This window comes from Punica granatum, chromosome 1 (assembly GCF_007655135.1).
Source record: "Punica granatum isolate Tunisia-2019 chromosome 1, ASM765513v2, whole genome shotgun sequence".
Classification (NCBI taxonomy): Eukaryota; Viridiplantae; Streptophyta; class Magnoliopsida; order Myrtales; family Lythraceae; genus Punica; species Punica granatum.
This window is the reverse complement of record NC_045127.1, coordinates 2,099,925-2,126,864: the sequence shown is the minus strand read 5'-3', so window position 1 is coordinate 2,126,864 and position 26,940 is coordinate 2,099,925. Positions and strand designations below refer to the sequence as shown.

Here is a 26,940-nt window from a genome sequence, read left to right as displayed (position 1 = left end):
TTATTAGTATTATGCATTGCATAGTTCAATATATGTACTCTCTACCTAACTCCTAGCAGAGGGACCAATGCCACCAATTATTGAGTCAAGCAATTGCAGTCTATGTGGTACCATAGAGAACATATTTATTTGATTATGAAATATTTAAACTAATGCGCACATTATTTTAAGAATTTGTAACATTCCTATGTTTTTAGCCATAAAACTCAGTGCACATATTCCACAAACTTGTACTTTACTTTTTTCTTACACAACAAAGACTTTCTCCCCTCTTTAATTAAATTAATCAATTAATTAATTAAATAAATAATTACACAACAGTGCCCCATTAGCTTATATGTACACATTAATGTGCAGAGATCTTAGCAATGATTTGGTACGAGCTCTCTTTATCGTGCTTATTACCATTTTGGATCTCCGTTCACGAGAGTTACCCACAACTAGAAAGACCCCAGTTCAGCAGCCTGGAGACCATTTATATTCTCTTTCATCACTTGCATTTTTTTTTCTCTTTGTACAATAATATATATATATATATATATATATGTGTGTGTGTGTGTGTTTTATAACAAATTAAAACGGAACGTCCAAATATACGTAGCAATAATGCAATAAAAGAATGCATATATTTTAGGTGCATATGGGTCAAGCCTTGCTTATTAGATCTAGCATTATGATGTGTGCTTGGAATTTCCAAATGTCAAATAGGTGTTTTTTTTCCTTTCAGGAGAAATACATTTTTTATCCTATAAGTTTGGTATTCAGTTAGTTTTGATCTTATAAGTTTCAAAAATACCTAATCAGTCCTATATGTTTGCTCCGTAAAATATTTTTAGTTCATTCAATAATTGGTCATAGCAAAAGCTCTAATGTGGACTTGACGCCATCAATTTTGACCTATGTCAATTTCTTATTGGTTGAAATTTAAAAGAAAAATAAAGAATAAAAAACAAACTAATTTATTTAAGAGGGGACCAAATTCCGACCACTCTTCCCTCCCGACGACCTTGTTGGCTGAAGGGGGCCCTCTGATCCGATCCTTCCCCTCCCCCTTTCTCTTTGTTGAAACAAAAAGAGGGGGAGGGGAGGACCAGATCGGGGGCCTCCCCCTTCCGGCCACCCCTCTGTGCAAGGTCACCGAGAGGGAAGGGTGGTCGAAAGGGGGAACCCTCCCGATCGAGGCCCCCTACCTCTCCCTTGCTTTGTATCATGCGAGGTCACTGAGAGAGAGGAGAAGCCAGAAGGGGGAGCCTCCCAATCTGGTCCTCCCCTCCCCCTCTGTCTTTGTTGAAACAGAGAGGGGGAAGGGAGATTGAGGGGCTCCTCCTTCCATCCATCACTCCCTCTCGGCGACTTGGCCAGGCCAGTGAGGTCGTCAGGAGGAATTGGGGGGGGGGGGGGGGGGGGGGGGGGGGGGAGGGGGCAGAATTTGGTCCCATTTCTCCATTTTTTATTTTTATTTTAAAATTTAAATTTCAGCCAATAAGAAATTGCCACGTGGTCGGTGTCAAGTCCACGTCAACACTTCTATTACGATCGGTTATTGAATTGACCAAAAGTGTCTTATGGAGCAAATATATAAGATTGATTCGACACTTTTGAAACTTATATGACCAAAAGTGATTGAAGACCAAACTTTATAAGGTTAAAAATGTGTTTCTCACTTTTTTTTCTCATGACTTTTTCGTTGAGATATAAGGTGCCCTTGAAGTAATGGGATTGCGCTTGGCCGATAATACTAAAGCAGTCCTTGATTCAAAAAGTAAGAATTCTCGACATTGCTAAATGGTTTTCAATCATGTTAGGTAGCAATAGACTCCAGAAATAAGCTAAAGCGCAATAATAATCGTGAGTTGTAGAAAGAGAAAAGCAAAACAAAAGTATGTTCTTTTAGACGATTGTATTATAGAATTTTCCAATAGGAAGCCTCTACGATTAGAAAAATTTTGAACCGTGCTCGATCAGGAGGCAGGGTGTCCATGGTGGACTTGACGAAGCTTTTAAGTTAAAAAGAAAGAAAAAAAGGAAGAAATTAATTCTCATTACATCCTTTTCACCTAGGAATCTATAAGGTGAAGGGCATTATAATTACAAAGACTTTTTGCCATAGACCAAAATGATAATGATGACTCTAGCATGCAATTATCAAATGGTCCTCACCACCACCTTCAGCTACTCTCTTTCGATTAAGTACTGACCAACAACCAACACCCCCCCCCCCCCCCCCCCAAAAAAAAAAAAGGTAGAAAGTTCAATATTAAAACATAGGATCATATATGTTCCCAATGTGTTTGCCATATTTTGTTGATTTTCATTGGTTCTTCTAGGTACAATTATAAATATGGGTTTCTTATGAACAAAATGATGAATGGCCATATGGCTCATGTCCCCGCTTTCCCCTACACATGCATTCCCTCAGCTGTGTGTGTTAGGGTTAATTTATTCATAATAAACCCTCAGCTATATTTGCAACCCTAAAGAGATTAATGCATATGTAAAGGTCTTACATTCAATGAACGATCAGTTGGTGAAATGGAAGTAGTATTAATCTTCATAAAGAGGGAACATAAGTTTAAATTACAGAAATCACACTTATTAGGAGGAGGAGTAATCTTGAAAACTCAATCTCCCAAAATAATAATAATAAAGTTTCCTATATATATTTTCACGAAAGGAAAAGGTCTTAAATATAAACCTGATTGAATATATGACTACTGATCGACTTTTAGGAATTAAAATGTCAATCTTCCCATAATATCTCGACTTGAGCTTTGCACAAACGGACAAGTACATAACTATAATTAACTAATTTATTATCAGTTAATTCTATTGATATATATATTTTTTGATTTTCTTGTAATAAGTGGGTTGGAGATCATCATCATGAAAGGGAAGAGAGGAAAACTTCATCCAAACTATTCCATTGATGTCTCAACTGCAGACAAGTTCTCCCAGGTACATATATATGTGCTCAAATATTCATCATATGTGGAGCGCACACACGAGGCAGTGTTATAATGGGGACCAATCTTATATATGCTCTCGATCAGCTCAGAGCCGCGAATACATTAAATGCTTTAATTATATTAATAAAGGCGAGAGTTTGAGAAGCTTTAATTCCAGGATATATATATATATATATATATATACTAGTTTTTTTGTCCATTCTATACACGGGTTATTGGTTAGAGTGATTATTTTTAGTTAGATTTTAAAAATGTTGACATCACAATTGAAATGTTCATTGAGTTATATATATATATATATATATATATTCTTAAATTGGAACCATTCAAATATTAGTGCATACAATAATAAATTAGAGATAATTGAAAATGAATTCTAATACCAAATATGGATAAAGAAAATGATATCACTTGCAAAACATATTACATTTTCTTAAATATCAAATTCTAAAAAATTGTAATAGATGACTTCCATATATTTTGTACAAAAAAAAGTGCAAATCATCTATCATCATAAATTCTTCTTACAAATTCTTACTTTTAAAAATTTATAAATAAATTTATCTTTTATTATTTCGAAAGTGTTTAATATTTAAACATACTTATTGCATATAAAAAGATTTTTATTTTTAATTACTAATTATTTCATGTTATTTTAAGAAAATTTATTTTTCTAAATAAATTTTGAGATTACTTTTTTTAAAATTAAGAATGTGCTTGTATAACAAAATTATTTAAGTATTTAAAGATTTATATGCATTTATTAATTTAATTTTAATTGTATATACATTTATTATTATTTTATTTAAACATTTACCTTTATGAGCTTATACTATATATAAAATTACGTTTCTAATCCTATTAATTACGAGGATACAACTTTATATATATATATATACACACGTAAACATACATATACACATTCAATTACTTGCAATATGTACCTATATATATATATATATATATATATATATATATATAACCAGATTAGATAGAGCCAATTGGTAGACTAGAAAAAAGTAGCATAATGCAGATGTTTCTGTCGTTAATAATTGTGATTTTCGTCAAGATTAATAAATCACAGCTTTTTTTTGTACCCTACTTTTCTTCCTTTTTCTAACTGCTGGGAATAATTGTCCACCGTACATCCGACAGAGAAGCCATATTTTCATACGTAAAGTGAGTCCTAGGATGACTCAAAATAATACGGATTATTAATTATTTATTAGGGCGAAAAAGAATGGAGAAAATGGAAAAGATAATTACTGAAGATGCTTATTGTTCCCCAACAATTCAGCTTTGCACACACAAAAAAAGTTACATATTTTTTCCTTTTACTTGGGAAAAAAAAGCAGAAAAAGCAAAGCTTGGGGGGGGGGGGGGGGGGGGGGGGGGGGGGGACCCTCTTCTCTTATGATAGTTTTACTTCTATCTAGCTATCTAGATCTGTCGCTAAGTTCTACTAATCAAAAAATATTAAAAAGAAAGAGTTTTCTATTTAAGTTTTGAGAATGAAAAAAATTATTAATAAGACTTCAGATCTAAAGTACTGAACACACGACGAGATTAACAGTAATAAAGATAATGTGGCCCAATTTCTTGACTTATGATCAGCAAAGTTTTCCGACACTTTCAACGTCCTTCTCAATTTCTTTCACTAATTCATATGCATGTGGATGAGTTATATATTAACTCCTTCAATTATCAACATGTGTGATTTATAATTGAAAATATTATGTGTTCGTTAGAAAAATCATTTGCTAAGTCAATTTAAAATAATCTTTCCACATGTGAATTTTATGACCTTAAATTATGTATAGAATTTTTAGTTTTTTTATTAACCTACCGGAATACGAATTTATCAAATAGTAAACAATTCAATTATGATATTTGTCCTCAAAAATTATTTTATTGAAACTTTGAATAAAACAAATATATTAAAAATTCATGTATCGCACACAGGTAGTAGGCTAGTGAATAGTAGCATAAATAATGGCTTATTTGTTGTCCTCCAAGATCCATCTATATCCCCAGCCCTTGTTCACATATATGAGATCGTTATGAGTTTTATGCCATTATGAAATTTCTTGCATATTACCGTTATATATATCAAACTTAGACACAAAATGCCCGCATCTATTAGATGTCCCTATTTTAGAATGACATAAAGATGTCACTTATATCCATCATGCAGCACATATATGTAATCTGAGCTGTACGTATAAGCTTATATCTTTTTTCCCCCCTTGTAGTATAAGCTTGTATCTCAGAGGACTATTAACTAGTTTGTTGAATATTTGCAGACGCAATACAACCCACATGGACGGATGAAACTCTGATTTTGCACTTGAGCATTAATTTGTATAGGAGGTGAGGGAGTCGAGGATATTCTTTCTTTCATTAGTAATTTGTGAATTTTTATATATGTCCTTAATCATATATGATAATGCAGGTAAACATCTTTCTACACCTGTAATACATGTCTCTACTTTCGTAGGTTGGTTCAAGTTGTTCAGCGCTTGTTCCGCTTAAGTAAGGTCTCGAGTTCAAGTCCTTGTGAATGCAGAAAATCCACGATGGGAGAGCTTTACTCATTAGTGGGCTGATTCGACTCGATTGTATTAGTCATGACCCAATTTGACTTTCTGATACTATGGTTCATACCGAGAAAAAAAAAGACCTTTCTATACCTGCTGTTATTCAGAGGTCCTATAAATCGCTACTAATTCACGAGGATCATTCACATGATAAGAAAAATCAAAATCCCTTTCTTAAAACAATTGAATCACATGAACTAATTCACGGTCGATATTGAATATAAGGCTTTTCAAATAAAAAAGGAGGAGGTTAATTCTTATTTTCTGCAAGGAAGGAAGGGAAGCTGCCTTAAGTACAAATATCAGAAGCTAAGATGAAGGAATAAATCGGGGTATGGACCCCAACAATGTCTCCAAGAAGAGGAGCTGCTATCCCCGGTGGCGGGGAGCTGAATATACGTGACAGCCAAACGGGAGGAGAAGAGACCAGTTAGCCATTTAGTCCGCACATACATTCCCTTCTCAAGAGGTGTGTCGAATCTCGACCGTCCAATCTCGACGAGGGAGTTCCCTAATTGCCCTAATAAGGGAAGGAGGAGGTTAATTAACTTAAGTTCGAAAAGTCGTCCATGGCCTCCACTTACAAGGCAAACTTTGAGTCATTTCATTAAATACATGCATGAACTTTGAAGATTTAATCAGACCAATCAGCACTTAGGCACCTGCCCTTGAATTAGCCAATCCCGTAAAGAAGGCATCGATCATATGCACGCTTTCTTCTTTTTCCAACTAGTTTACATACGTCGTGCCCTTTTTTAATGAATAAAGGGGGTCGGGGGGCCTTTTAATAATTTATGGCTGTATTTCAGTTAATTAAGGATTATATCATTTGAGGCTGTCTACTGTACAATTTTTGTACTTTTCAGACATTATTAATTTTGTCATTCTATGATGATTATATACATTATCTCATCAGTTGGGTTTTCATTTGTCCAGGACAAGACATTAATGTCACAAAGAGAGAGTGAGAGTGTATGATCAGAGATGCATGGGAAGATGCATTTTAATTTTCTTTTCTTTCACTTTCTGACCAAAAGGCAAAATAAAAGGCACACTCCTACCGAAATATATAAAAAGATTAAAAAAAAGGCACCCGTTTAGCGATCATGATAATTTTGTTAATAAAAAGGGCCACTGGCACTTCCTAGCGTAATTTGTTTATTAGGCTAAGCTTCAAAATTATAACCCAATAAAAAATTAACCCTAATTCATAATATCATGCACCAATTAACAAATAACAAAATTAAACCTAACTATAATGTGTCTGAACTTCGATCCATTTATTACAGTTGAGTAAATATTAAGAATCATTATACATTAAAAAAAAATCTCAGGACTACAGCTCCACTATCACCCAAAAAAAAAAAAAGAAATCCTCAACAAAATCCTCGTACATATATTTGGGCTGAACTTGTTCATATGACATCCACTAAACGAGTGAATTAACAAAGATTCAATTTTGTTCCTGGGTTATTCCAATTATAGCGGAGCAAGTTACCCAACATCCAATGGGTTATGGGAACATTATCATGCTTGTCAAATAATTAATTATAACCTACAACTTTTTTTTTTTTTCGGAGTGAATCCTGATATTTAAAAGTCCAATCGGATCCCGACTAATTCAGTCAACCCAGGTCAGTTCATTAAAGGGTAAAACTTTCTCATTGTGAATTTTCTACATTCACAATAACTTCAATCTAAGACTTTACTTAAAAGGAACAGTTATAACCTATAGCTTTTGATTGCATCATAATTTCCAATAAAGAATATGTATACGTATGTATATAACTTGGCTTTCCATAACCTGCAAATGTAATTTTACAGCCTGAAGATTATCTAATTAGGACCACTTCCCACCGCGAAGTTTATCATTTGAAGATTTGATTACATTATACTTTGCATCAGAACCCTAATAATGCCTGTAGATTTCTCGTGAAGAAACTGTGATCTGCGAGCATCTGATAACATCCCACCTTTTAGAGGGAATCAAATGAATTTACTTATACTAGTGTAATTTAGAATCAAATAAGCATGCAAATTCTGGTACATACTATGCTTAACTGGACTAAATATGATATAATATAGTCAAGGTCATGACCTGACGTGAAATTTATTCATAAAATGCAATTTCCAACCTCCAAAAGCTGAGAATAAACTCACAAGCAAAAGTCATCTGCATTCTTTATTGTAAATAGTTTTCGGATTATGATACAAATTTAAATAGCAAAAAAAAAAAAACTCTGCAATATATGTTAAAACTGGGTATGGATTTTACGCTTTATATCAAAACATCATACATATATATATATATATATATTATGATTTTACTCTTCGTAAAGTACCAGGAATCTTTTATAGAGGGGTCCTACATGCTGTCCAATTTAATTTACTCGCCCAATTAACAAATTAAAATAAAAGAATTAAATTAATAAAATTAATCTTTTCACTTAAGATCATATCATCTGACTCAAAGCTTTTTTTTCCTCTTTAATTTGCTACTTTCCTAAGAAACGGGACTCCTAATAAATATTTTACATGTAATTGATTTTGTTGTTACATGAGGTCATGCATACAAATTAGTGACAAATGGCACTCTCGACATGCGTCAAAACCTCAAAGGCCTGCTTCTTCTTCGCACAACAACACCTGTCGATGCCTTAATAATTGGTAGCAAAATTCCCTCAAAGACCACGTCCCACTCTTGTCTTCCCTAATTAACTTTTTGATATTTTTGCTTCTTATTTAATTACAATTATTAGTTTAAACCTGTTTCTTTGTCATTATTAAGGATATGTAATGTAATATTTGTTTTATGAAAAGGGAAGAGAAAAGATCGGCTTTGAGTTGGGATGATGCCTAAGGGATCATCATCACCCTTGCTAGCTAGCTAAGAATAAATGAAGCTGATTGGTCTGTGGATTGGAAAGCTTACTTTAATTTAAAGACTAATATATTTTTCTTTAAGGACATGAGGGTAAACCATATATAATCATCAAAATGTTCGGGATATATATGATTTTGAAATTAACTTCAACTCACCTAGGTCAAGCGAACGCGAATACAACATTTGATCATCATTCATATTCTTTTCTTAAATCCATATTTCTTACGTTCATAGAAAAGATCAGTCTTAGCACTGCCTAGGTTAACGATCTTTGGGCACCCATCCCGGTCCTTCTCCAGCTGCGTGCACTCCTTGCAGTAGTATGCGTCAGAGATCCCTACCCCTCCACAGACAACGCAACGGCCCATACAGGACCCGAAGTTGCACTCATCACAGACATGGGCGAGTGTGCAGGGACGGACGAGGGAGTCACAGATCACGCACTTCCCGTCACACTTCTCGCAGAGACGGCCGATGCTGATCCCTGGCTGCTTCCTGCACATGACCAGGTCAGGGTTGTGCTTGGCCATGGCACAGATCATGCATAAAGCGTTCACGACAGAGATCGTCGAGCTCTGGGAGCACAGGGTCCGTTTAGATTAACCGAGACAAAAACTATGAATGCATTCCAGATGAAACTGCTGCATTGCCCTGATTGAACTCTGAGTTTAAATTAATCTCCTATCTATATAGCAAGATAAGGTACTTGCTCTCCTTCTTAGCCAAATAAAAAAAAAAAATTGGTGCTTGCTCTCCACGGACATGAAGACTGCTTTTATATTCCATTTCTTGCTCTTCAAGAGTCAAAGACCTTTTCTTTAATATTTCTGATTGTGAAAGTAAAAGAGTTTCCTGTGGAGCATACCCTTGTGGCCGAAATAATATTAATTGAATGTTACTCATTCACAGCTCTGAACTTTTTGGCACTGTGAAAAATGGAAGGCCTCTAGATTGTAACAAGGGCTTGCATGGCCGAGGACCAGCCCAAGCACAAGACCGTTAAGGTCTTTGGTTAAAGCTATATAAGGGCAGTGATTGAATATGATGTTTATACATAATAAATTAAGACTCTTATTAATCAATAAGAGTTGTTTCAACTGATTTGGCGCTTATTCTCCTTAATCAATGTCTCGGGTTCAAGTTTTAGGCATGAAGAAAATCTTTAATTGAAAGAATTTTACTATTTAATGGGCCGACCTGACTCAAACTGGATTAGTCCGAACCCATTGGACTTTTGGATACCAAGGCACACACCGAAAAAAATTAAGACTCCTATTACATATTTAATTAGTTTATTATTGAAGAAAGAGAGCATAATACTGGTGGGATTCAGGTGATCTAAAATTCTATTTTTTGTACTAAAACTCATGACTCTCTTTTGTAATAAAAAAATTAATCCATTACTATCAAATTAATTAACCATGATTCAACCAATAATGGTTGATTCAAGTAGTTTGGCTCTTCTTTCCCCAAAGCAAAATCAAAAGTACATACAGGAAAAGATCACAAAAAAAAAAGGATATACAAAAAAAAAACCATGATTCTTGTTCACCTAAAAAGAGAAAAATTTCCTTATTTTTTTCATCAATCCAATTTATTTCTCACTTTTTCCGTAATTCCTCATTTAATTTCTACAAACTAATAATCACTTCCTACTATAATGCACAAACTTCTTAATTCTTGATTTTTTTTCCGACCAAATGATCTACAGTAATTTGTTTTTTTATTTATGAAATCCAACGTTGTCTTTATTTTTTCACTTTTATTTTCTAGCTGGTTACTTCTTTTTTCTTGAATTTTTTAATTGGTACTAGCAACAAAAGAAATTTTCCTCTTTTTTTTTTTCCTTGCGAAGAACCGAAACAATAACAATACAATTTTGAAACGATCTCTTTTGAAATGAAGTGAAATCAGTCTCCACATCTAGGTTCCATTTTTTTTTCTCCTTTCCGGTAGATGAGGTTCTATTGTTTTAACCTTCTATTATCTTTATTTGTATTACTTCTTAATTTGAACTTAGTGAGTACTTATATCTTATTTGTTGTTAATAAGAAATTCAAGTATGTCAATTAGAAAAATATATATGAATCTGCTTACTCAAAACTCCAAAATAAATAGAAGAATTGATTTGCAATTTATTTTTGCTTCTTATTTATAAATTAATTATTGGTTCAGCTGTTTCTTCGTCATTATTGAGGACGTAACGCAGTATTTTCACAAAAAAGAAGGGGAAGAGCCAAGGAGATAATCATCACTCTAACGCAGTATTTGATTAGGAAGCATAGTTTAGTTAAATTTAAAGACCGCCATGTACTTCTTTAATGAAGCGGAGATCGATTAATAATCACAATCACGAGACAATGTTAGAGATATATGATTCTGAAACTTCAATTCCATCTAACAAAATCAAATGAAGGCGGCGAATAGAGCATCCTATTAGGAATAATATTCTCTGCGTAAGTTCTCTTTTAATTGCTCTCTGTGATCTCTAACTTCATGAAAGGATCTCTTCGAGTTCTGATCAAAAAAGAAAAAAAAAAGAAAAAAGAGAGCACCATCATACTTAACATATAATTTGCTAGGATTAAGGTATTCTTCTAGGAGAGAGCAGCTCACATCTTTAACATTATGGGCGTAGTTGGGCCGAGCGCAACTAGGTCGGGTCCAATTAGACTCGCATGCATATGTTTGCGGTGTCCATACAAGAGAATGGGCCTGCGGATAAGTATGAGGCCCAAACTCGGCCCAAGGATGGCGAGTTCACGGTGAGCCGAAGCACGCACTCCCTCACCCCCTCGACGACACACAAGTCTTCCCTTCTTCGTCTTCCTTTTTCTCCCTCCTCCTTCCTTTACAACTTTTTGCCTCTTTTTTTGGCCGAATTCTCATCCACGGTATTTTGGATTATTGCCGGGAATCCATCATTTTGATCAATATCAGCCGATTCCCCGCGGTGGGCCGCGTGAACCACCGATTGCCCGCCGGCGGGAACCGTAACCCCGCCGTCCCCGCAGCTGCCGGTCCCCTCGACGTCCCTCTGGCGCGCTTCATGGGCGATCTCCGGGATTGGCTATCGGAGGCTACCGCCGCTGGCTTGGACAAGACTACGGAGAGTAACGCTGACAGCCTGCAGGTGGCCGAGGACGTCACGCAGGGGATTATTGCCCGGATTCATCCCAATTCCATTTCCGAGCAGAGGAGGAAGGCCGTAATCGATTATGTGAAGAGGCTCCTGAGGAATCATCTCGGATGCGAGGTAGATGATGATTGTGCTTAAGATGATCAGTTTCAATTGGTATCATCTCCGACGTCTGAGCGCACATGCATCTCATTGATCGTGATGAGAAACAGAGGGAAATTGTGTTCAATCGATTGCTTGCTGAGTTTTAGTAATGCTCACATTGGTTTTGCTAGTCTGTGGGATGGTAAGTTATTGAAAATGGGTGAGAACTCTGTGGGGAGAATTGGATATTAGTTAGATAATCTGCCCATAGTCTCATATCCACAGAACCCCGAACAGGTCTTTTTTGGTGGATTCATAATGTCCCTCGATATTAATGATTCAGCTGTGCATGTGAATAACATTTTCATAAGAATGAAATTGCAAAAAAATCCAAGAAAATCCCACAATGGGGCAGTAAATATGTTCCTCGAGCTATATGTTCTATTACTTATTATTCCAGTTGTCATGTTACATTTTTTTTTTTTGGTTTAAGTGTGAGGATAATTGAATTTCGGACAGAGGGAAACTTTTTACCTGTGCTCTTGCTTGCAACAGGTATTTCCATTTGGTTCAGTTCCTCTGAAGACATATCTTCCGGATGGTGACATAGACCTCACAGCCTTTGCGGGTATGAACGCTGAAGAGGCACTGGCCAATGATGTCTTTGCTGTGCTTGATAGAGAAGATATGAATGGCAATGCTGAGTTTGTGGTGAAGGATGTGCAGCTAATTCGCGCAGAGGTTGTTATTGGTCAATGGACATGCTTCTGAATTTTGTTGGAGTTTTCTGAGTGCATTCAAGCTGGATGTTGTGTGGTTAAATGATGCATAGTAATTCCTTACGATTTGCAAGTTAATAAATCAGTAACAGAAAGTCACTGTCTTGACTTCCTGGTATGAATCTTGACCTTGTTTACCAATGTAGGGAGAACCGTAGTTCTTACTATCTTGTGTATCTTCTGGTCAACATTAGCTGGAGCTGGATTCTGTCTGCCTTGTTTAGTTGATTGATTTATAATAAGGCTTACTTGTAATCTGGAGCTCAATTTTCTATTTGTCGGACCCATTTTTGCTGGATTATGGCAATGATACAGAATGATGTGGCATGTTATTGACTATTTCAATAATCGAAACCCACGCATGCTTTTGTTACATTATGTTAATTAAAGTGAAATCCTCAGTCTTTACAATTAACTGACATATCTACTGATTTTTTAGAAGATTCCTCTGACAGATTTTTCTGTGGTTGTTCTTGGTTTCAGGTTAAGCTGGTAAAATGCATCATTCAGAATATTGTTGTCGATATTTCTTTCAACCAGCTGGGAGGTCTCTGTACTTTGTGCTTTCTTGAGCAGGTATCCCTGTTTTTTATGATGGTGACAATGCCAAAATTTTGAATTATCGAAGCCATCTTCCTTAAACAAAATACAGTTGTCTTTCTTTTAGCCTACTTCTAATTTTAAAATCGTCATATTTGTGCTCGTCTGAGTGATAACTGATGTCTGTTGTGGATGAGTATCTGTTCTATATGTTGAGCATTTGAAACTACATGCTTCATTGCTATCTCTCTCTCTCTCTCTCTCTCTCTCTCTCTCACATGTACACACACGCTCATGTCGTCTGGCTCTACTTCACAGAAGTGGTTGCATAAAAATATATAATCTGTCATATCTAAATGGCAAGCTGATTGTGGGGCACCTGCATTGACATATCATCAGAACTTATGTTAATGGATATATTTTCACCTAGGTGCAATTGATATGCATATACAAAATTAAATCAGAAACTGATCGACCTTATTCTTGGCTTCCAAACAACACCCCCACCCCCCAACGAAAAAAAAAAATGACGTGGTTTCTGCTTATTCTGTTATTTTTATAGCAATGGAGGAAAATAGCCAACTTGATTATTTGGGGGGAAAAATTGACTTCTTCAATGCAATCTTACTCTACAGGTAGATCGCCTCATTGGAAAAGATCATCTCTTGAAGCGAAGCATTCTTTTGATCAAGGCGTGGTGCTATTATGAGAGTCGTATACTCGGTGCCCATCATGGCTTGCTTTCAACATACGCTTTGGAGACTCTTGTATTATATATTTTTCATTTGTACCATTCATCGTTAAATAGTCCTTTGGCGGTGAGTTCTTTTGACTGAGTTTCCCTCTAAATATATATGTGAATGGAATGGCATGAGTTTGACTCATAAATCATGTTATATTGATGATAGGTTTTCTACAAGTTTTTGGAGTTCTATAGCAAATTTGATTGGGAAAAGTACTGCATCAGTTTGAATGGCCCTGTCCTTATATCAGCATTGCCAGAAATTGTTGGTAAGCAGTAGGAGCTGCACCTTGATGCATGATAAGAGGCTGCATATCATTGTTCTTGACATGGCTATTCTGATTTCTGTTGCAGTTGAGCCACCGAAAGTCAGTGGTGGTGATCTTCTGTTCAGTAATGATTTCCTCAAAGAATGTGTGGAAGAATTTTCTGTTCCTTCTAAGGGATTTGGCACCACAAACCAACGTACATTTATCAGGAAGCACCTAAATATCGTGGATCCTTTGAAAGAGAATAATAACCTCGGCCGTAGTGTAAGCAGAGGTAGCATTCATGTTACTTATTTCTTTATGTGGAATGTGAAAGCTGGTTTTCTCTTCTTTGATGAGAGTATGAGACAAGTTGTTTGCCCTTAAAGTTAGGTTAATTGATGCATCAGCCTAATGGTTGCTGTAGTTCAGGGATTATGGTTAAGTCAAGTGCATTTCTTGATTGGGGTTGATAGAGTTGCTAACTCCTCATACGGAGATTTTATTTATTTATTTATTTATTTCAAGGTGAGTCTTACTTTTGCCTTTTGGTCATGCGCGATCTAGAACAGAGTAAGCATGTTAAGTCTTTCACAAATTGTTAAATCTCTTTTCATCCATACAGGGAACTACTTCCGGATAAGAAGTGCCTTTGGGTTTGGAGTCCAAAAACTTGAAAGAGTTTCATCAGAGACAAAGGATGGCATAGCTTCGATACTGAATGAAATGTTCTCCAACACTATGGATCGGCATGTAAGTGGACAGAGGCCAGATGTTCAAGATCCTGTCCCACCATATGGACATGGTGATTTTGGTGCGGATACACACTTTTTGGGTCATGAGATGTATCATGACAACCAGTCTAGTCATCTACCAGATTACGGAGTTTCTGGGGAATTTGAACTCTCGGTGAATGGTGTATTTGACAAGGTTGTAATATCTGAGGCAGAAAAGTCTTCCAGCAGAGGTGGGAGTGAAGCACCTCAAAGTTCTAAGAAAGTGATCTCAGAGGAAGATAAATCTGTTGATGAAGCTTCCATTTCCGATCGCCTCTCTGGTGATGCAAATGACCTTGCCTCAACAAGAACTCCTGCAACATCAAATGGCACCGCGAAGTCCTCTCCTCCCGATGGTTTAGAGTGCTTCTCCCCATCCGTGTACAAAGCTTATCATGCACCGCACCTCTATTTCCCTCGCTCTTCCTCCAGACCTGAGGAGAGAAGAAATGGAGATGCAGCTGGAGAGCATCCTGAGAACTGGGATGAGGAACAATTGACAGGTGGACTGCACGAGCGTCCTTCGCTCTCGAGTCCAATATCTTGGTCTTCAGAAGATACATACTCTGCTTACCCTGGCATTCAGGCTTCATCTTGTAGTCTCGAACTTTCAAACTCTTTGTCAGATCTCAGTGGAGATTATGAGAGCCACGTAAAAAGTTTGCTTTATGGACGGTGGTGTTACGATTATGCACTTGCTGCTCAGGCTGCTCAAGTTTCTCCACCCTTCGTTTCTCAATTCCAAGGGAAGAGTCCATGGGATGTTGTTCGTAGGTCCATGCAGCATAAGCATACAAGTTTTTCTCAGATTAACAGTAATGGTCTCGTTCCCGGTCGACCATTCTACCCCATGAATTCTCAAGTAATGCAAGTTCCTCCTTTTGGGGTGGAAGAGATGCGGAAACCTAGAGGAACTGGAACATACATCCCAAGCACGGTAATTTGGTCCACTTTGTTTGGATTATTGCACAATGCTCCACTTGGTCTGGGAAAATTGCTGCTTGTTGGTTGAATTGTTAAGAACGGGGACCTAAGGCTATGGCATTATATGCTCCAGTTGTTTTACTTGAAGTGGAGGAACACAAGTTCACAAGCAGAAAGCTCTTATTTATCTATTGTTGCTGTATAATTTTACTTTTTTGCAGAACCACTACAGAGCTAGGACAACGATGGGAAGGGGAAGGCCCCAAGCACCACCAGTGAAGTCACCTCGCGACAATGGCCGTGGCCCAGTACCCGTTGAGGTGGTCTTTTCTGAAAGGATTAGAAGGCTTTCTGAATCCCATGGGAGACCTCACGTGCCTGCTTCAGATCTCAACGATTCTGAATCTCCAAGAAGGAAATCTCATGCCAATGCAAATGGATCAATGCATCACCCTCCGTCTGACCAGGTTGAGTTTAGCTCCTTCGGGCAAAATCCATGGTCGGGGGCCGGTTCCACGTGGCCCCGAAGCTCCACAACGAGCCCTTCAACTTCTGGAACCCAGAGGCCAAGATCCTCTGATGGGATTAGTCAAGATAGGTACAAGAAATGTCCTCCTCTTTTCATTAGTAATTATTGTCTGCGATATATAATATCAGTCGGGTGCGCTTATAATCCTGGTATCGATATGGCAGGATCCTGGAACAATCGTATCATTTGAAAAATGATGATGATTTCCCGCCTCTGCCGGAGACTGCCGGAAAGGGATTATGACCTGTTACATGTGATTTTAGATGTTGGCATGACTAAATTATAGACCAGCAATTAAAAGAAGAAAAAAATAGAGAAATACTAACATTATAGTCTCTGGAGGTGTTTTGTACGATCAGTAATGAAGTTCTTCTCTCCCCAAATCCCGATGAAACCTCGATATATATGGTTTAGTCGACGAGTTTGCTGGTCAGTGTATAGGATGATGGCAATGGGTTTGAGCTTCTGTGAGTTAGCTCTTTCTAGATTTTGGTCAGTCTGTTCTATTTTTAATCAAATTAGGTGAATGAATTATTAGTTTGGTGTGTAATTTGTTGTTGCTGATGATGTCTCAAGCACAGCTTCCTTGTCGGATTACATAAATTAAACACAAATGTTTTTGCCCCCGGACAAAAGTTTGAGTGATGCCTGTTGTGCTGTTCTTCCCACCATGATAAAAGGCCTGAAAATTATGGAGGGGCAAAACATTTTACAGTGGCAAGCACAACGTCTAGTGACTTCTACTTGGGAGCGATCGGGCAAGCAAAACGTCGCTCTGTATGTCATTCGGGGAATTCCTGTGGTTGTCCAAGGTTCTGTACCACGGGATTGGGTGTTTTTGATCATCCCCTCCAGCTTATCCACGCAAAATGCCCGAAGATGCTTGTGTATATAGGTGAGCTTCGGGGATATTGTTTCTGGATTTCCGAGACAAGATAAGAAGTGGAAACACGAAACTCGGTGACAGAATGCGAAGATGCGAAGAGAGTACTGCTCTTATAAAAAAAAAAAAAAACTCCCAAAAAAGGAAGGAAAAATAGAACAACGTTATGGTTAAATAGAGTATTCCTTTTACCAGAAAATACTCCAAAAAATTATGAGTTTCGAAAGATAGTATATGTGCTATATCACGAAAGAAATTCACCGCTGGAATATAGCTAGTAATAATTGAGCTCATAAGTGGGCGAAGCATCTTGTGATGAAGGTCTCGCTAAGGAATAATCTCAAATAATAATTAAGTTATGAACAACTCAACTAACAATTAAGTTATGAATAACACGTGAGTTAACCCGTATAATAAATAATGAAAAAAGAGACTTTAATCTCCTAATTAATAGTCTAATACTGAGTGCTAAGGCTGATAATATTCGGCAAGGTGATGCACAATTATTTTTTAATTATCTGATCCTTCAAGGAAGGAAAGAGGAGCCACTCAATTTAAAACAAGATACAAAGTTTGGATGTCGGACGCGTGGAGTCAACCATTAATTTAATCTCAATTATGCATATGACAAAATTAAGGATGTCATGAGTTACACTCGTGAACTTCTATTGGATGCCACATCTTTCTCGATTCAAGACTAAAAGAACCACATATGAAACAAAATTAGGAGGTAGGGTCCATTATTTATCAGTACCGTATTCGTCAACGGAAGATTAGAATTTAGAAAATTATACTGAGGAAGTGGTTGGTGGCTTTGCCTTTTTCTTTTTAGATTAAAATTCAAACACTGTTTTTTGTTCTTCTTTTTTTAGATAATTTGTAATCTTTTCTAATACTTTTATTCAATATTTATCGATTCCTATTTAATTGATTTTCTTTATGTAATAACATTTTCTTCCACATATATAATTACTTCAAATTGTGATGCCACAAGTCTCTACAATGATTTGCTCGATTTTGCTGATGAGCAGTTCATATTTCGTTATGGATGAGGACTTGCCAGATTCAAAAACTACATTATGAGGATTGCCACTTGATGATATATATAGACTATTGTTACGAACGAACCTTCCGAACATCGAACATGATCGGGAGAGCCCGAAATTGTTGAGGTTTTCTAGGAAATGCGTGCGATGGAGTCTTCTGGAGAGCCTCGGATCTCGAACCTTCTAGAAGTCTCCCGAGTCTTCTGTAATTAATACCGGGAGAGTCTTCTGTAATTAATACCGGTAGTTGGGACAATTGCATTTATACCGGTAGATGGTAGAAGTAGTTGAATGTACATTAATTACCGAGTGCCTATATAAGGGCCTCACATTCTCATTTGTACAGACACTTGAAAAAGCAATACAAGTATTATTCTCCAGAGCTTCTCTCTCTAGTTTCTCTCTCTAGAAGTTCTGTGAAGGGAAAGGCTGCCTAGAATAGTGATTCTAGGGCCGCACGGGTAGGGAACGTTAGATAAAATAGCAGGCCCGTGACAAGTGGTATCAAAGCGAAGGTCTAGGGCGATGGCAGCCTCTAACCAATCGGAGGTGGTGATCGATGAGACGAGGGCAAAGTCCAAGAAGCAACGGGAAAGCTCGAGGGATCCACTAAGTTCGTTTGAGGGCCGCATGACAAAGATGGAGGTTGTCATGGCGGACGTCCAAGGCAAGACCGAGGACGCGTCCAAGGGCATGGAGGAGCTCCGCTCGAACTTGGAGGAGCTTCAAGAGGGTATGCAAGGCGCCTTAAACACTGCAGTGGACGAGCTGACCAAGCGGGACAAGACGCTGGAAGCCCTTGTCTCGGCCATGCGTGCTGAGATCGATGAGCTCAGGGCTGAGCTCGTGCAAGTGCGGAGGACTCGTGTCAATGGGGGTGGCATGGGTCAGTTTAGCGCGCGTCCAGATGTCCCGAGGCCCAAGGAGTTCAAGGGAGCTAGGGTGGCCAAGGACGTGGACAACTTCATATGGAGTATGGAGACCTACTTCCGCGCGACGGGAGTAGAGGACGAAGCTGTTCGTGTGGGGATGGTTTCCATGTACCTTGTGGATGTCGCTTTGCTATGGTGGCGTCGGAGGTGCAACGACCGAAGTGGCAACACGGTCAACACTTGGGAGGAGTTCAAGGCTGAATTCCGCCAACAGTTCTACCCTGAGTATGCAGAGGATGAAGCTCGAGCCAAGCTTCGACGCTTGGAGCATAAGGGTGAACTTCGGGAGTATGTGCGGTAGTTCACGGAGCTTATGCTTCAGATTCCGTCGCTGACTGACAAAGAAGCCTTCTTCCAGTTCATGGATGGGCTGAAACCGTGGGCTAAGCAAGAGCTGCAACGCCGCGGTGTGCAAGATCTGCAGAAGGCTATGTTGACGGCGGAGTCGCTGGTGGAATTCCGCTCATCAAGCAAGTCCGACTCGAAAGAGAAGGGCAAGCCCAAAGGTGGGGGAGATAAAGAGAAGTTCCACCGATCCGATGGCGGCAAGACGACCAAGTCAACTTTCAAGGACAAGGCGAGGTCGAGCAAGCCAAAGGGGAAGGATGAGCGGATGCTCAAGTGTTTCTTATGCGATGGTCCGCACATGGCTCGAGAATGCCCTACCAAAGCCAAGCTCGCGGCGTTGGTAAAAGCCGACGAGGAAAAGGAAGAGGAGACGCGGTTAGGCTCGCTGCGTATCCTTTGCTCCATTACGACCAGGAAGGCCAATCGGTCGAAGGGGCTCATGTTCGCGGATGTTGAAATTGCTGGGAAGGCATTTAGTGCTCTCGTTGACACAGGAGCATCCAACCTCTTCATCTCTGAAGAAGGTGCGAAGAAGCTGGGACTTCGCGTTGAAAGGACAAGGGGGTGGCTCAAGACGGTGAATTCCGAAGAAGTCCCGACATGCGGTGTTGCTAAGGACGTGGATATCCGGATCGGCCAGTGGAGCGGAAAGGAAACTGTTGAGGTAATCCCTCTTGATGACTACGACTTTGTTATTGGGATGGATTTCCTCGACAGGATTGATGCACTACTCGTCCCATTCGCGGATTGCATCTGTGTGTTGGATGCTAAGTGCCAATGCGTGGTGCCGGTCAAGCGGTCGATGGGAAATGGGCAAAAGACCTTGTCGGCCATGCAACTGAAGCGAGGGATCCAGAAAGGAGAAATCACGTACCTTGCGGCCTTGAAGGTAGATGAGGATGCGGGCTCGGAAGACGACGTACTAGCGGAGGTCGCCCAAGTCCTTAATTCCTTCAAGGATGTGATGCCGATGGAACTTCCGAAGAAGCTTCCACCTAAGAGGGAGGTGGATCACCGGATCGAGTTGGTGCCCGATACTAAGCCACCCGCCATGGCTCCTTACCGGATGGCACCGCCAGAGTTGGCGGAATTGAGGAGGCAGCTCAAGGAGTTGCTTGATGCTGGCTATGTCCGACCTTCGAAGGCCCCGTTCGGTGCCCCGGTGCTCTTCCAAAAGAAGCACGACGGATCGCTACAGATGTGTATAGACTATCGGGCACTGAACAAGCTAACGGTCAAGAACAAGTACCCGATACCGTTAATTGCAGATCTCTTTGACCAGCTTGGGGAAGCTCAGTGGTTCTCTAAGTTGGATCTGCGGTCAGGGTACTACCAAGTGCGGATCGCGGAAGGGGACGAGCCTAAGACCGCATGCGTAACGCGATACGGCTCCTACGAGTTCCTCGTCATGCCATTTGGGCTGACTAATGCACCGGCCACTTTTTGCACCCTCATGAATAAGGTACTCCACCCGTTCCTTGATCGATTTGTGGTGGTTTATCTTGATGATATCGTTGTGTATAGCCGGTCACTCCAGGACCACGTCGAGCACTTGAGACAGGTGTTCGAGGTGCTTCGGGAGAACTCCTTGTACGTGAAGAGGGAGAAGTGTGCATTCGCTAAGAGGGAAGTCCCTTTCCTCGGCCACATTGTTGGTGGAGGTCGGGTCCGAATGGATCCATCGAAGGTGGCCTCGATCATGGAGTGGAAATCGCCAACTAAGGTGACAGAGTTGCGTTCGTTCCTTGGTCTCGCCAACTATTATCGACGGTTCATCAAGGGCTACTCAAGCATCACCGTGCCACTCACGGACCTCTTGAAGAAGGCTCGAACCTGGGAGTGGACAGACGAATGCCAAGTAGCTTTTGATCGCTTGAAGCGGGTTGTCACGGATGAGTCCGTTCTCGCATTGCCTTGTTATAAGAAGTCGTTCGAGGTAGAGACGGATGCCTCGGATTTCGCTATCGGCGGGGTGCTGATGCAAGATGGCCACCCCATCGCGTTTGAGTCCTGGAAGCTTAGTGACGTGGAGCGGCGGTATACGGTCCAAGAGAAGGAAATGACGGCGGTGGTGCATTGTCTCCGGACTTGGAGGCACTATCTCTTGGGCTCAAAGTTCGTTGTGAGGACGGACAATATTGCCACGAGTTACTTCCAGACGTAAAAGAAGTTATCCCCGAAGCAAGCTCGTTGGCAAGATTTCCTGGCCGAGTTCGATTTCGTGATGGAATATAAGCCAGGGAGGACCAATGTCGTGGCTGATGCACTAAGTCGACGGGTGGAACTCGCCACGATCAGCCGACTTGAGAGTCCATGGTTGGGTCGGATCAAGGAAGGGCTGCAACATGACGCTAAAGCTCGCATTCTCTTAGAGCTCGCTCGCGAAGGGTAGTCACGGCAATTTTGGTGTGAGGACGACCTTGTTTACACCAAGGGTCGTCGAGTCTACGTGCCGCTCTATGACAATCTCAGACGGGAGATTCTACGGGAGTGCCATGACTCGAAGTGGGCTGGTCACCCGGGGATTCACCGCACTTTGGCACTCGTCGAAGAGCGGTACTATTGGCCCCAACTGCGGGATGATGTGGAGACTTTCGTAAAGACTTGTCTTGTGTGCCAACAGGACAAGACAGAGCAGAAGTCGCCCGCAGGACTCCTCGAGCCTCTCCCCATTCCAGAGCGTCCTTGGGAGAGTGTTTCGATGGATTTCATAGTCAACCTTCCGAAGTCGGAGGGATGTCAAACGTTGATGGTCGTGGTTGATCGATTCTCGAAGTATGCGACATTCATCCCAGTCAAGAAGGACTGCCCAGCGGAGGAGGCAGCCCGACTCTTCATGAAGCATGTGGTCAAGTATTGGGGCGTGCCGACCACGATAGTGAGTGATCGTGATCCTCGATTTACGGGGCGATTCTGGACTGAGCTCTTCAAGCTTTTGGGCACGAGCTTGAACTTCTCTACAAGTCTCCATCCTCAAACCGACGGTCAAACGGAGAGGGTGAATGCACTCTTGGAGTTGTACCTAAGACACTATGTGAGCACAACTCAAAAGGATTGGGCGACGATGATCGATGCAGCCCAATTCTCTTATAACCTACAAAGGAGCGAGTCCACCGGCAAAAATCCCTTCGAGATTGTGACGGGCCAGCAGCCATCAACTCCAAGTACGGTGGCATTGGGCTACAAGGGGAATAGCCCAGCGGCGTACAAGCTCGCCAAGAGTTGGCAAGAAGAGGTGGACTTGGCACGGTCTTGCCTCAACAGGGCGACGAAGCGAATGAAGAAGTGGGCCGATAAGAAGCGTCGCCACGTCGAGTATAGTGTGGGCGACTTTGTGTTGGTGAAGCTACACAACATTCTCCGACACAAGGACGTGCACAAGGGCCTTACACGGAGATACGAAGGCCCATTCCAAGTCCTCCAGCGCGTAGGTAACGTGGCATACAAGGTGGAACTCCCTAAGAAGCTAAAGCTCCACCCGGTATTCCACGTGAGTATGCTGAAGCCGTTCCAGGAGGACAAGCAAGATCCGAGCAGGGCCGAGTCCTCGCGTGCACCAATTGGGGCTAAGGCGGCATACGACCAGGATGACGAGCAAATCTTGGCTGATCGGGTCGTGAGGAAACGTTGGTGCAAGCCGAAGCGTGAGTACCTCATCCAATGGAAGGGGTTACCCGAGAATGAGGCAAGTTGGGAACCTGCCGAAGACTTGTGGCAGTTTACAAAGCAGATTAAGGCTTTTTATGCAGAGGATGCGACGAGGGCGTCGCCAGAATAGGTGGGGGAGAATGTTACGAACGAACCTTCCGAACATCGAACATGATCGGGAGAGCCCGAAATTGTTGAGGTTTGCTAGGAAATGCGTGCGATGGAGTCTTCTGGAGAGCCTCGGACCTCGAACCTTCTAGAAGTCTCCCGAGTCTTCTGTAATTAATACCGGTAGTTGGGACAATTGCATTTATACCGGTAGATGGTAGAAGTAGTTGAATGTACATTAATTACCGAGTGCCTATATAAGAGCATCACCTTCTCATTTGTACAGACACTTGAAAAAGCAATACAAGTATCATTCTCCAGAGCTTCTCTCTCTAGTTTCTCTCTCTAGAAGTTCTGTGAAGGGAAAGGCTGCCTAGAATAGTGATTCTAGGGCCGCACGGGTAGGGAACGCTAGATAAAATAGCAGGCCCGTGACACTATTTTGTCACTAGATGATGATGATTCCTAGTTAGTAACATCGATACATCTTATATATAAAGTATAAAATATTTGGCAGTTAAGAGTCTTCTTATTCCTTTTTTCCCCCCCTTATTTCTTGAGAAAAACGATTTATACTATTTTAGTTAATTTCTAGTTTTAGTGTTTGTCACCTACAAATTATCTTACTCCATTAATACTTCTCCTAAGTCTTAATTGCCAACAAAGATATATAGACTGTAATCTTTCCATGTAAATAAATTTGTTATATGTGAGTTACTGAAAGAAAATTTGTTATATGTGAGTAATAACATGATTCGGGGCTGTATTCAATTCGAGAATTAATCATATTTTTCATATCAAGTGGCGTTTTTCACTGCAACAATCCTTTTTTTCTTTGGGTTTCAAGAAGGAAATATTCTTTTTAACAGTAATAATTCTAACTGAAAAAGAAAAGGGTAAATCAAGAGATGCAGCAGGTAATAGGTGTCGAGCTCGATTTTGAAAATATCTTAGCTGATTAATATTTAGTACAAGATGTTTCGCCCAGGAATATTATCAACCATTTCTTTTCTTTTCTTTTTTTCTTTTGGCCAGATAGATAAACTATTTTTGTCTTTAGTAGAATCATAGCGACAATTTTTTTGATAATATTGAGGGCGACATAAATATCAAGCACAAAAATTCAAGATATCATTTTCTACGAAAGTTAGACTCACTATTAATATCACTCCCTTCCTTTTTTTTTATTATATATATTATTAATATTACTCGTTTCCCAGATAGATATATATATATATATATATATATATACACATATTAGAATTCAAAGGCGAAGAGAAGTGCGCAAATGTCTGAGTGCATTTGACTCCAATAATGCTACTGTGAGCAATTTAATTACTAAAGTGCCCACTCCACAACTTCCATATTTTTCCACTAATAATTACAAAATAAAAATACTTGCACATATTTCGTGCCTATGCTATGAAAATACGTAACATCAAATTTTTAATGTGATTCTTTGCTACCGCATATTGTCAAGCTAGCTACTGTACCGTCTCTATACCGAAGGTTGAAATGGTATAGCAAACTGATAACAAGGTCTGCTACATATTTTGGCCTTGGCCAAAAAAAAGAAAAGGTAAAAAAACACCCGTTGTGATATATGAGAAAGGGAATTGTAATATGACAAAGAAAAGGACAAATTTATTATGAACTATCCCCGAACAAGTTGACACAGTAAGCTGTAATTATACCAATTTTTTTTTTCTGATGTTTCTCATATTACTTTTTATAACTTGCACGTATATAAACGGTTTATTTCCGTTCTTATAATTTTTGATTAGGTATTTTCTTTTTGCTGTGAATTAATAAGGAGTCCACTTAATCACTTTAAGGAAAAAAAAAGAACCTTGATCATATAGCTCAATTTATCATAAATCTTTTTTTAAGGTGATGAACAACGGTGATGACAACATTACTGTTTCCCACTACGCAATGTTCGAACTCTCATATTTAACCGTGAACATATTAAACAAACTGAACAATCAGCGTAAGCACTGACCTTGTTGGTACAATTAGCTCAATTTATTATAAATCTAGTATTTGCAATCAAAGAGGAGAGAGAGTACAATCAATCAAACAAACCAATATAAATTCCTGGTGGGCCATGAAATTATTGATTTTTCTTTGATTTCTTTTTTTGGGTACAAAATTGAACCGATTTTAGATGTTTTATTTTATTTCTTTATTTACGTATTTTACATCTTATAAAAAATTTTCACCCAATAGACAAAGTCCTATAAAAATCAATGGAACATCTGTGCAATTGTTAGCGGTTTGTTTACGTATCATCACTGTATTATAGAAAACGATTGCCATGAATAAGCTTTAATTATTCTTATGGGTGAATTTACAAAGATGGGGATTTCCTTACATCTATACATACACATATGTATGTATATAAATTTATTTGGATGAGATACGTTTAAATTTTAATCAAGATAAAGCTAATCCAAAATACAAAATTATCCAGATTCCTCTATATGTCTATCTATCTATCTATTATATGCATAAATCTGGTCTTTAGAATAAGATTATTCGCCCCTCGTTTTAAACATGAAACGTATTAGACCATTCAAGGCCAGGAGAAAAATGTTCTCTTTTCTTCTCTTTTTCGGTGTAATCGGGGTTCTAATCGAATCCTTGCGCCAATCCTGCAATCTCTTCGCATCTTAGATAAGAATGAAGAATATCTCTGTGCCAAATTAAAACAAGGGAAAAACTAAAATAAAATAAATAAAAAATGGAGGTACCTCCATTATATTCCACCTAACGCGTCGAATCCATGACCCACCTCCATTATATGTGGACTAAAAGAGTTGGAGAATTCTTATTCTTCTTCTTCTTCTTATAATATATCCTAGTGTACTTTTTAATTTTGATTTTCCACGAAAGCATAAAGATTTTCAATCTACTGGTTGTAACTAATCTCTACCCGGACGTCAATTTTTGCTATGTTCCTTTTTACTTCCAACAGATGGGGTCTAATAGAGTTCAAACCAGCAGGGTGCACATAAGATAAATTATGGCCATTAGAAACACAATTTACCAACTGTAGCACACTATATAATTAAGTGCAATCATAAATGCCAATACAATAGAGTCAGAATAAACGTAGTTTTGCCAAGTGTTATTCTTGACTTCACCAGAATATGTCATGTGTCACTTTTGTTTTCTCTAAATTTTGCCACATGACATCTTCTCAATCCTCTTTAATGCAAACAAATTAATTTCCATATTGGCATCTTCTCTACCCTAGTTAATGCATTAAATTGATAGATTTCAAAATTTGTGCAATACAAGAATAAATATAATTTTTTAAATTCAATTTATTGAAATTATTTCCATTTTTCAATATTTGGTTTAATGAAAAATTGAAATTGACTAGAACGTTTTAAAAAAATTTCACCAACATCAAATAAACTCAAAGAATTACAATATAATGCAAATAAACTGATTGAAGAATTCATATAATTTAGGAATGAATATAATGTTTTCGCATTCAATTAATCAAATTATTTTTTTTTCAATTTTCAATGCTATAAATACTTCATTATATTCTTGAAATCGTAATTGTAATATTTAAAGGCTATTACAAGTATTATGTTAATATTAAATCCACTTAGAAATTAAAAGTGATGGTAAATAATTTATTTATTTTAAAGTTCATAAAATGAATGGAATATATTTAGGTTCTACTCTATTAAATTTATTTAAAGTTGAAACATTTGAATTTTATAAGTGATTTATATTTGCATAAAAGATAT

The 26,940-nt window shown here is 38.9% G+C and overlaps 2 protein-coding genes across 2 annotated transcripts; one reads left to right on the top strand and one right to left on the bottom strand.

Moving 5' to 3' along the window:
- Window positions 1–8,507: 8,507 nt before the first annotated feature.
- Window positions 8,508–9,121, bottom strand: LOC116192684 (PHD finger-like domain-containing protein 5B). The gene has a single exon (XM_031521297.1). It carries the CDS (start codon window positions 8,987–8,989, stop codon window positions 8,642–8,644), a length of 348 nt encoding a protein of 115 aa, XP_031377157.1. The 5' UTR covers window positions 8,990–9,121; the 3' UTR covers window positions 8,508–8,641.
- A 2,145-nt stretch (window positions 9,122–11,266) lies between these two features.
- LOC116213197 lies at window positions 11,267–16,834 on the top strand. The gene is made up of 9 exons (XM_031548049.1): window positions 11,267–11,703; window positions 12,226–12,411; window positions 12,933–13,025; window positions 13,625–13,807; window positions 13,898–14,000; window positions 14,086–14,274; window positions 14,605–15,692; window positions 15,901–16,277; window positions 16,373–16,834. Exons 1-9 carry the CDS (start codon window positions 11,497–11,499, stop codon window positions 16,449–16,451), a joined length of 2,505 nt encoding a protein of 834 aa, XP_031403909.1. The 5' UTR covers window positions 11,267–11,496; the 3' UTR covers window positions 16,452–16,834.
- The last annotated feature ends 10,106 nt before the right edge of the window (window positions 16,835–26,940 follow it).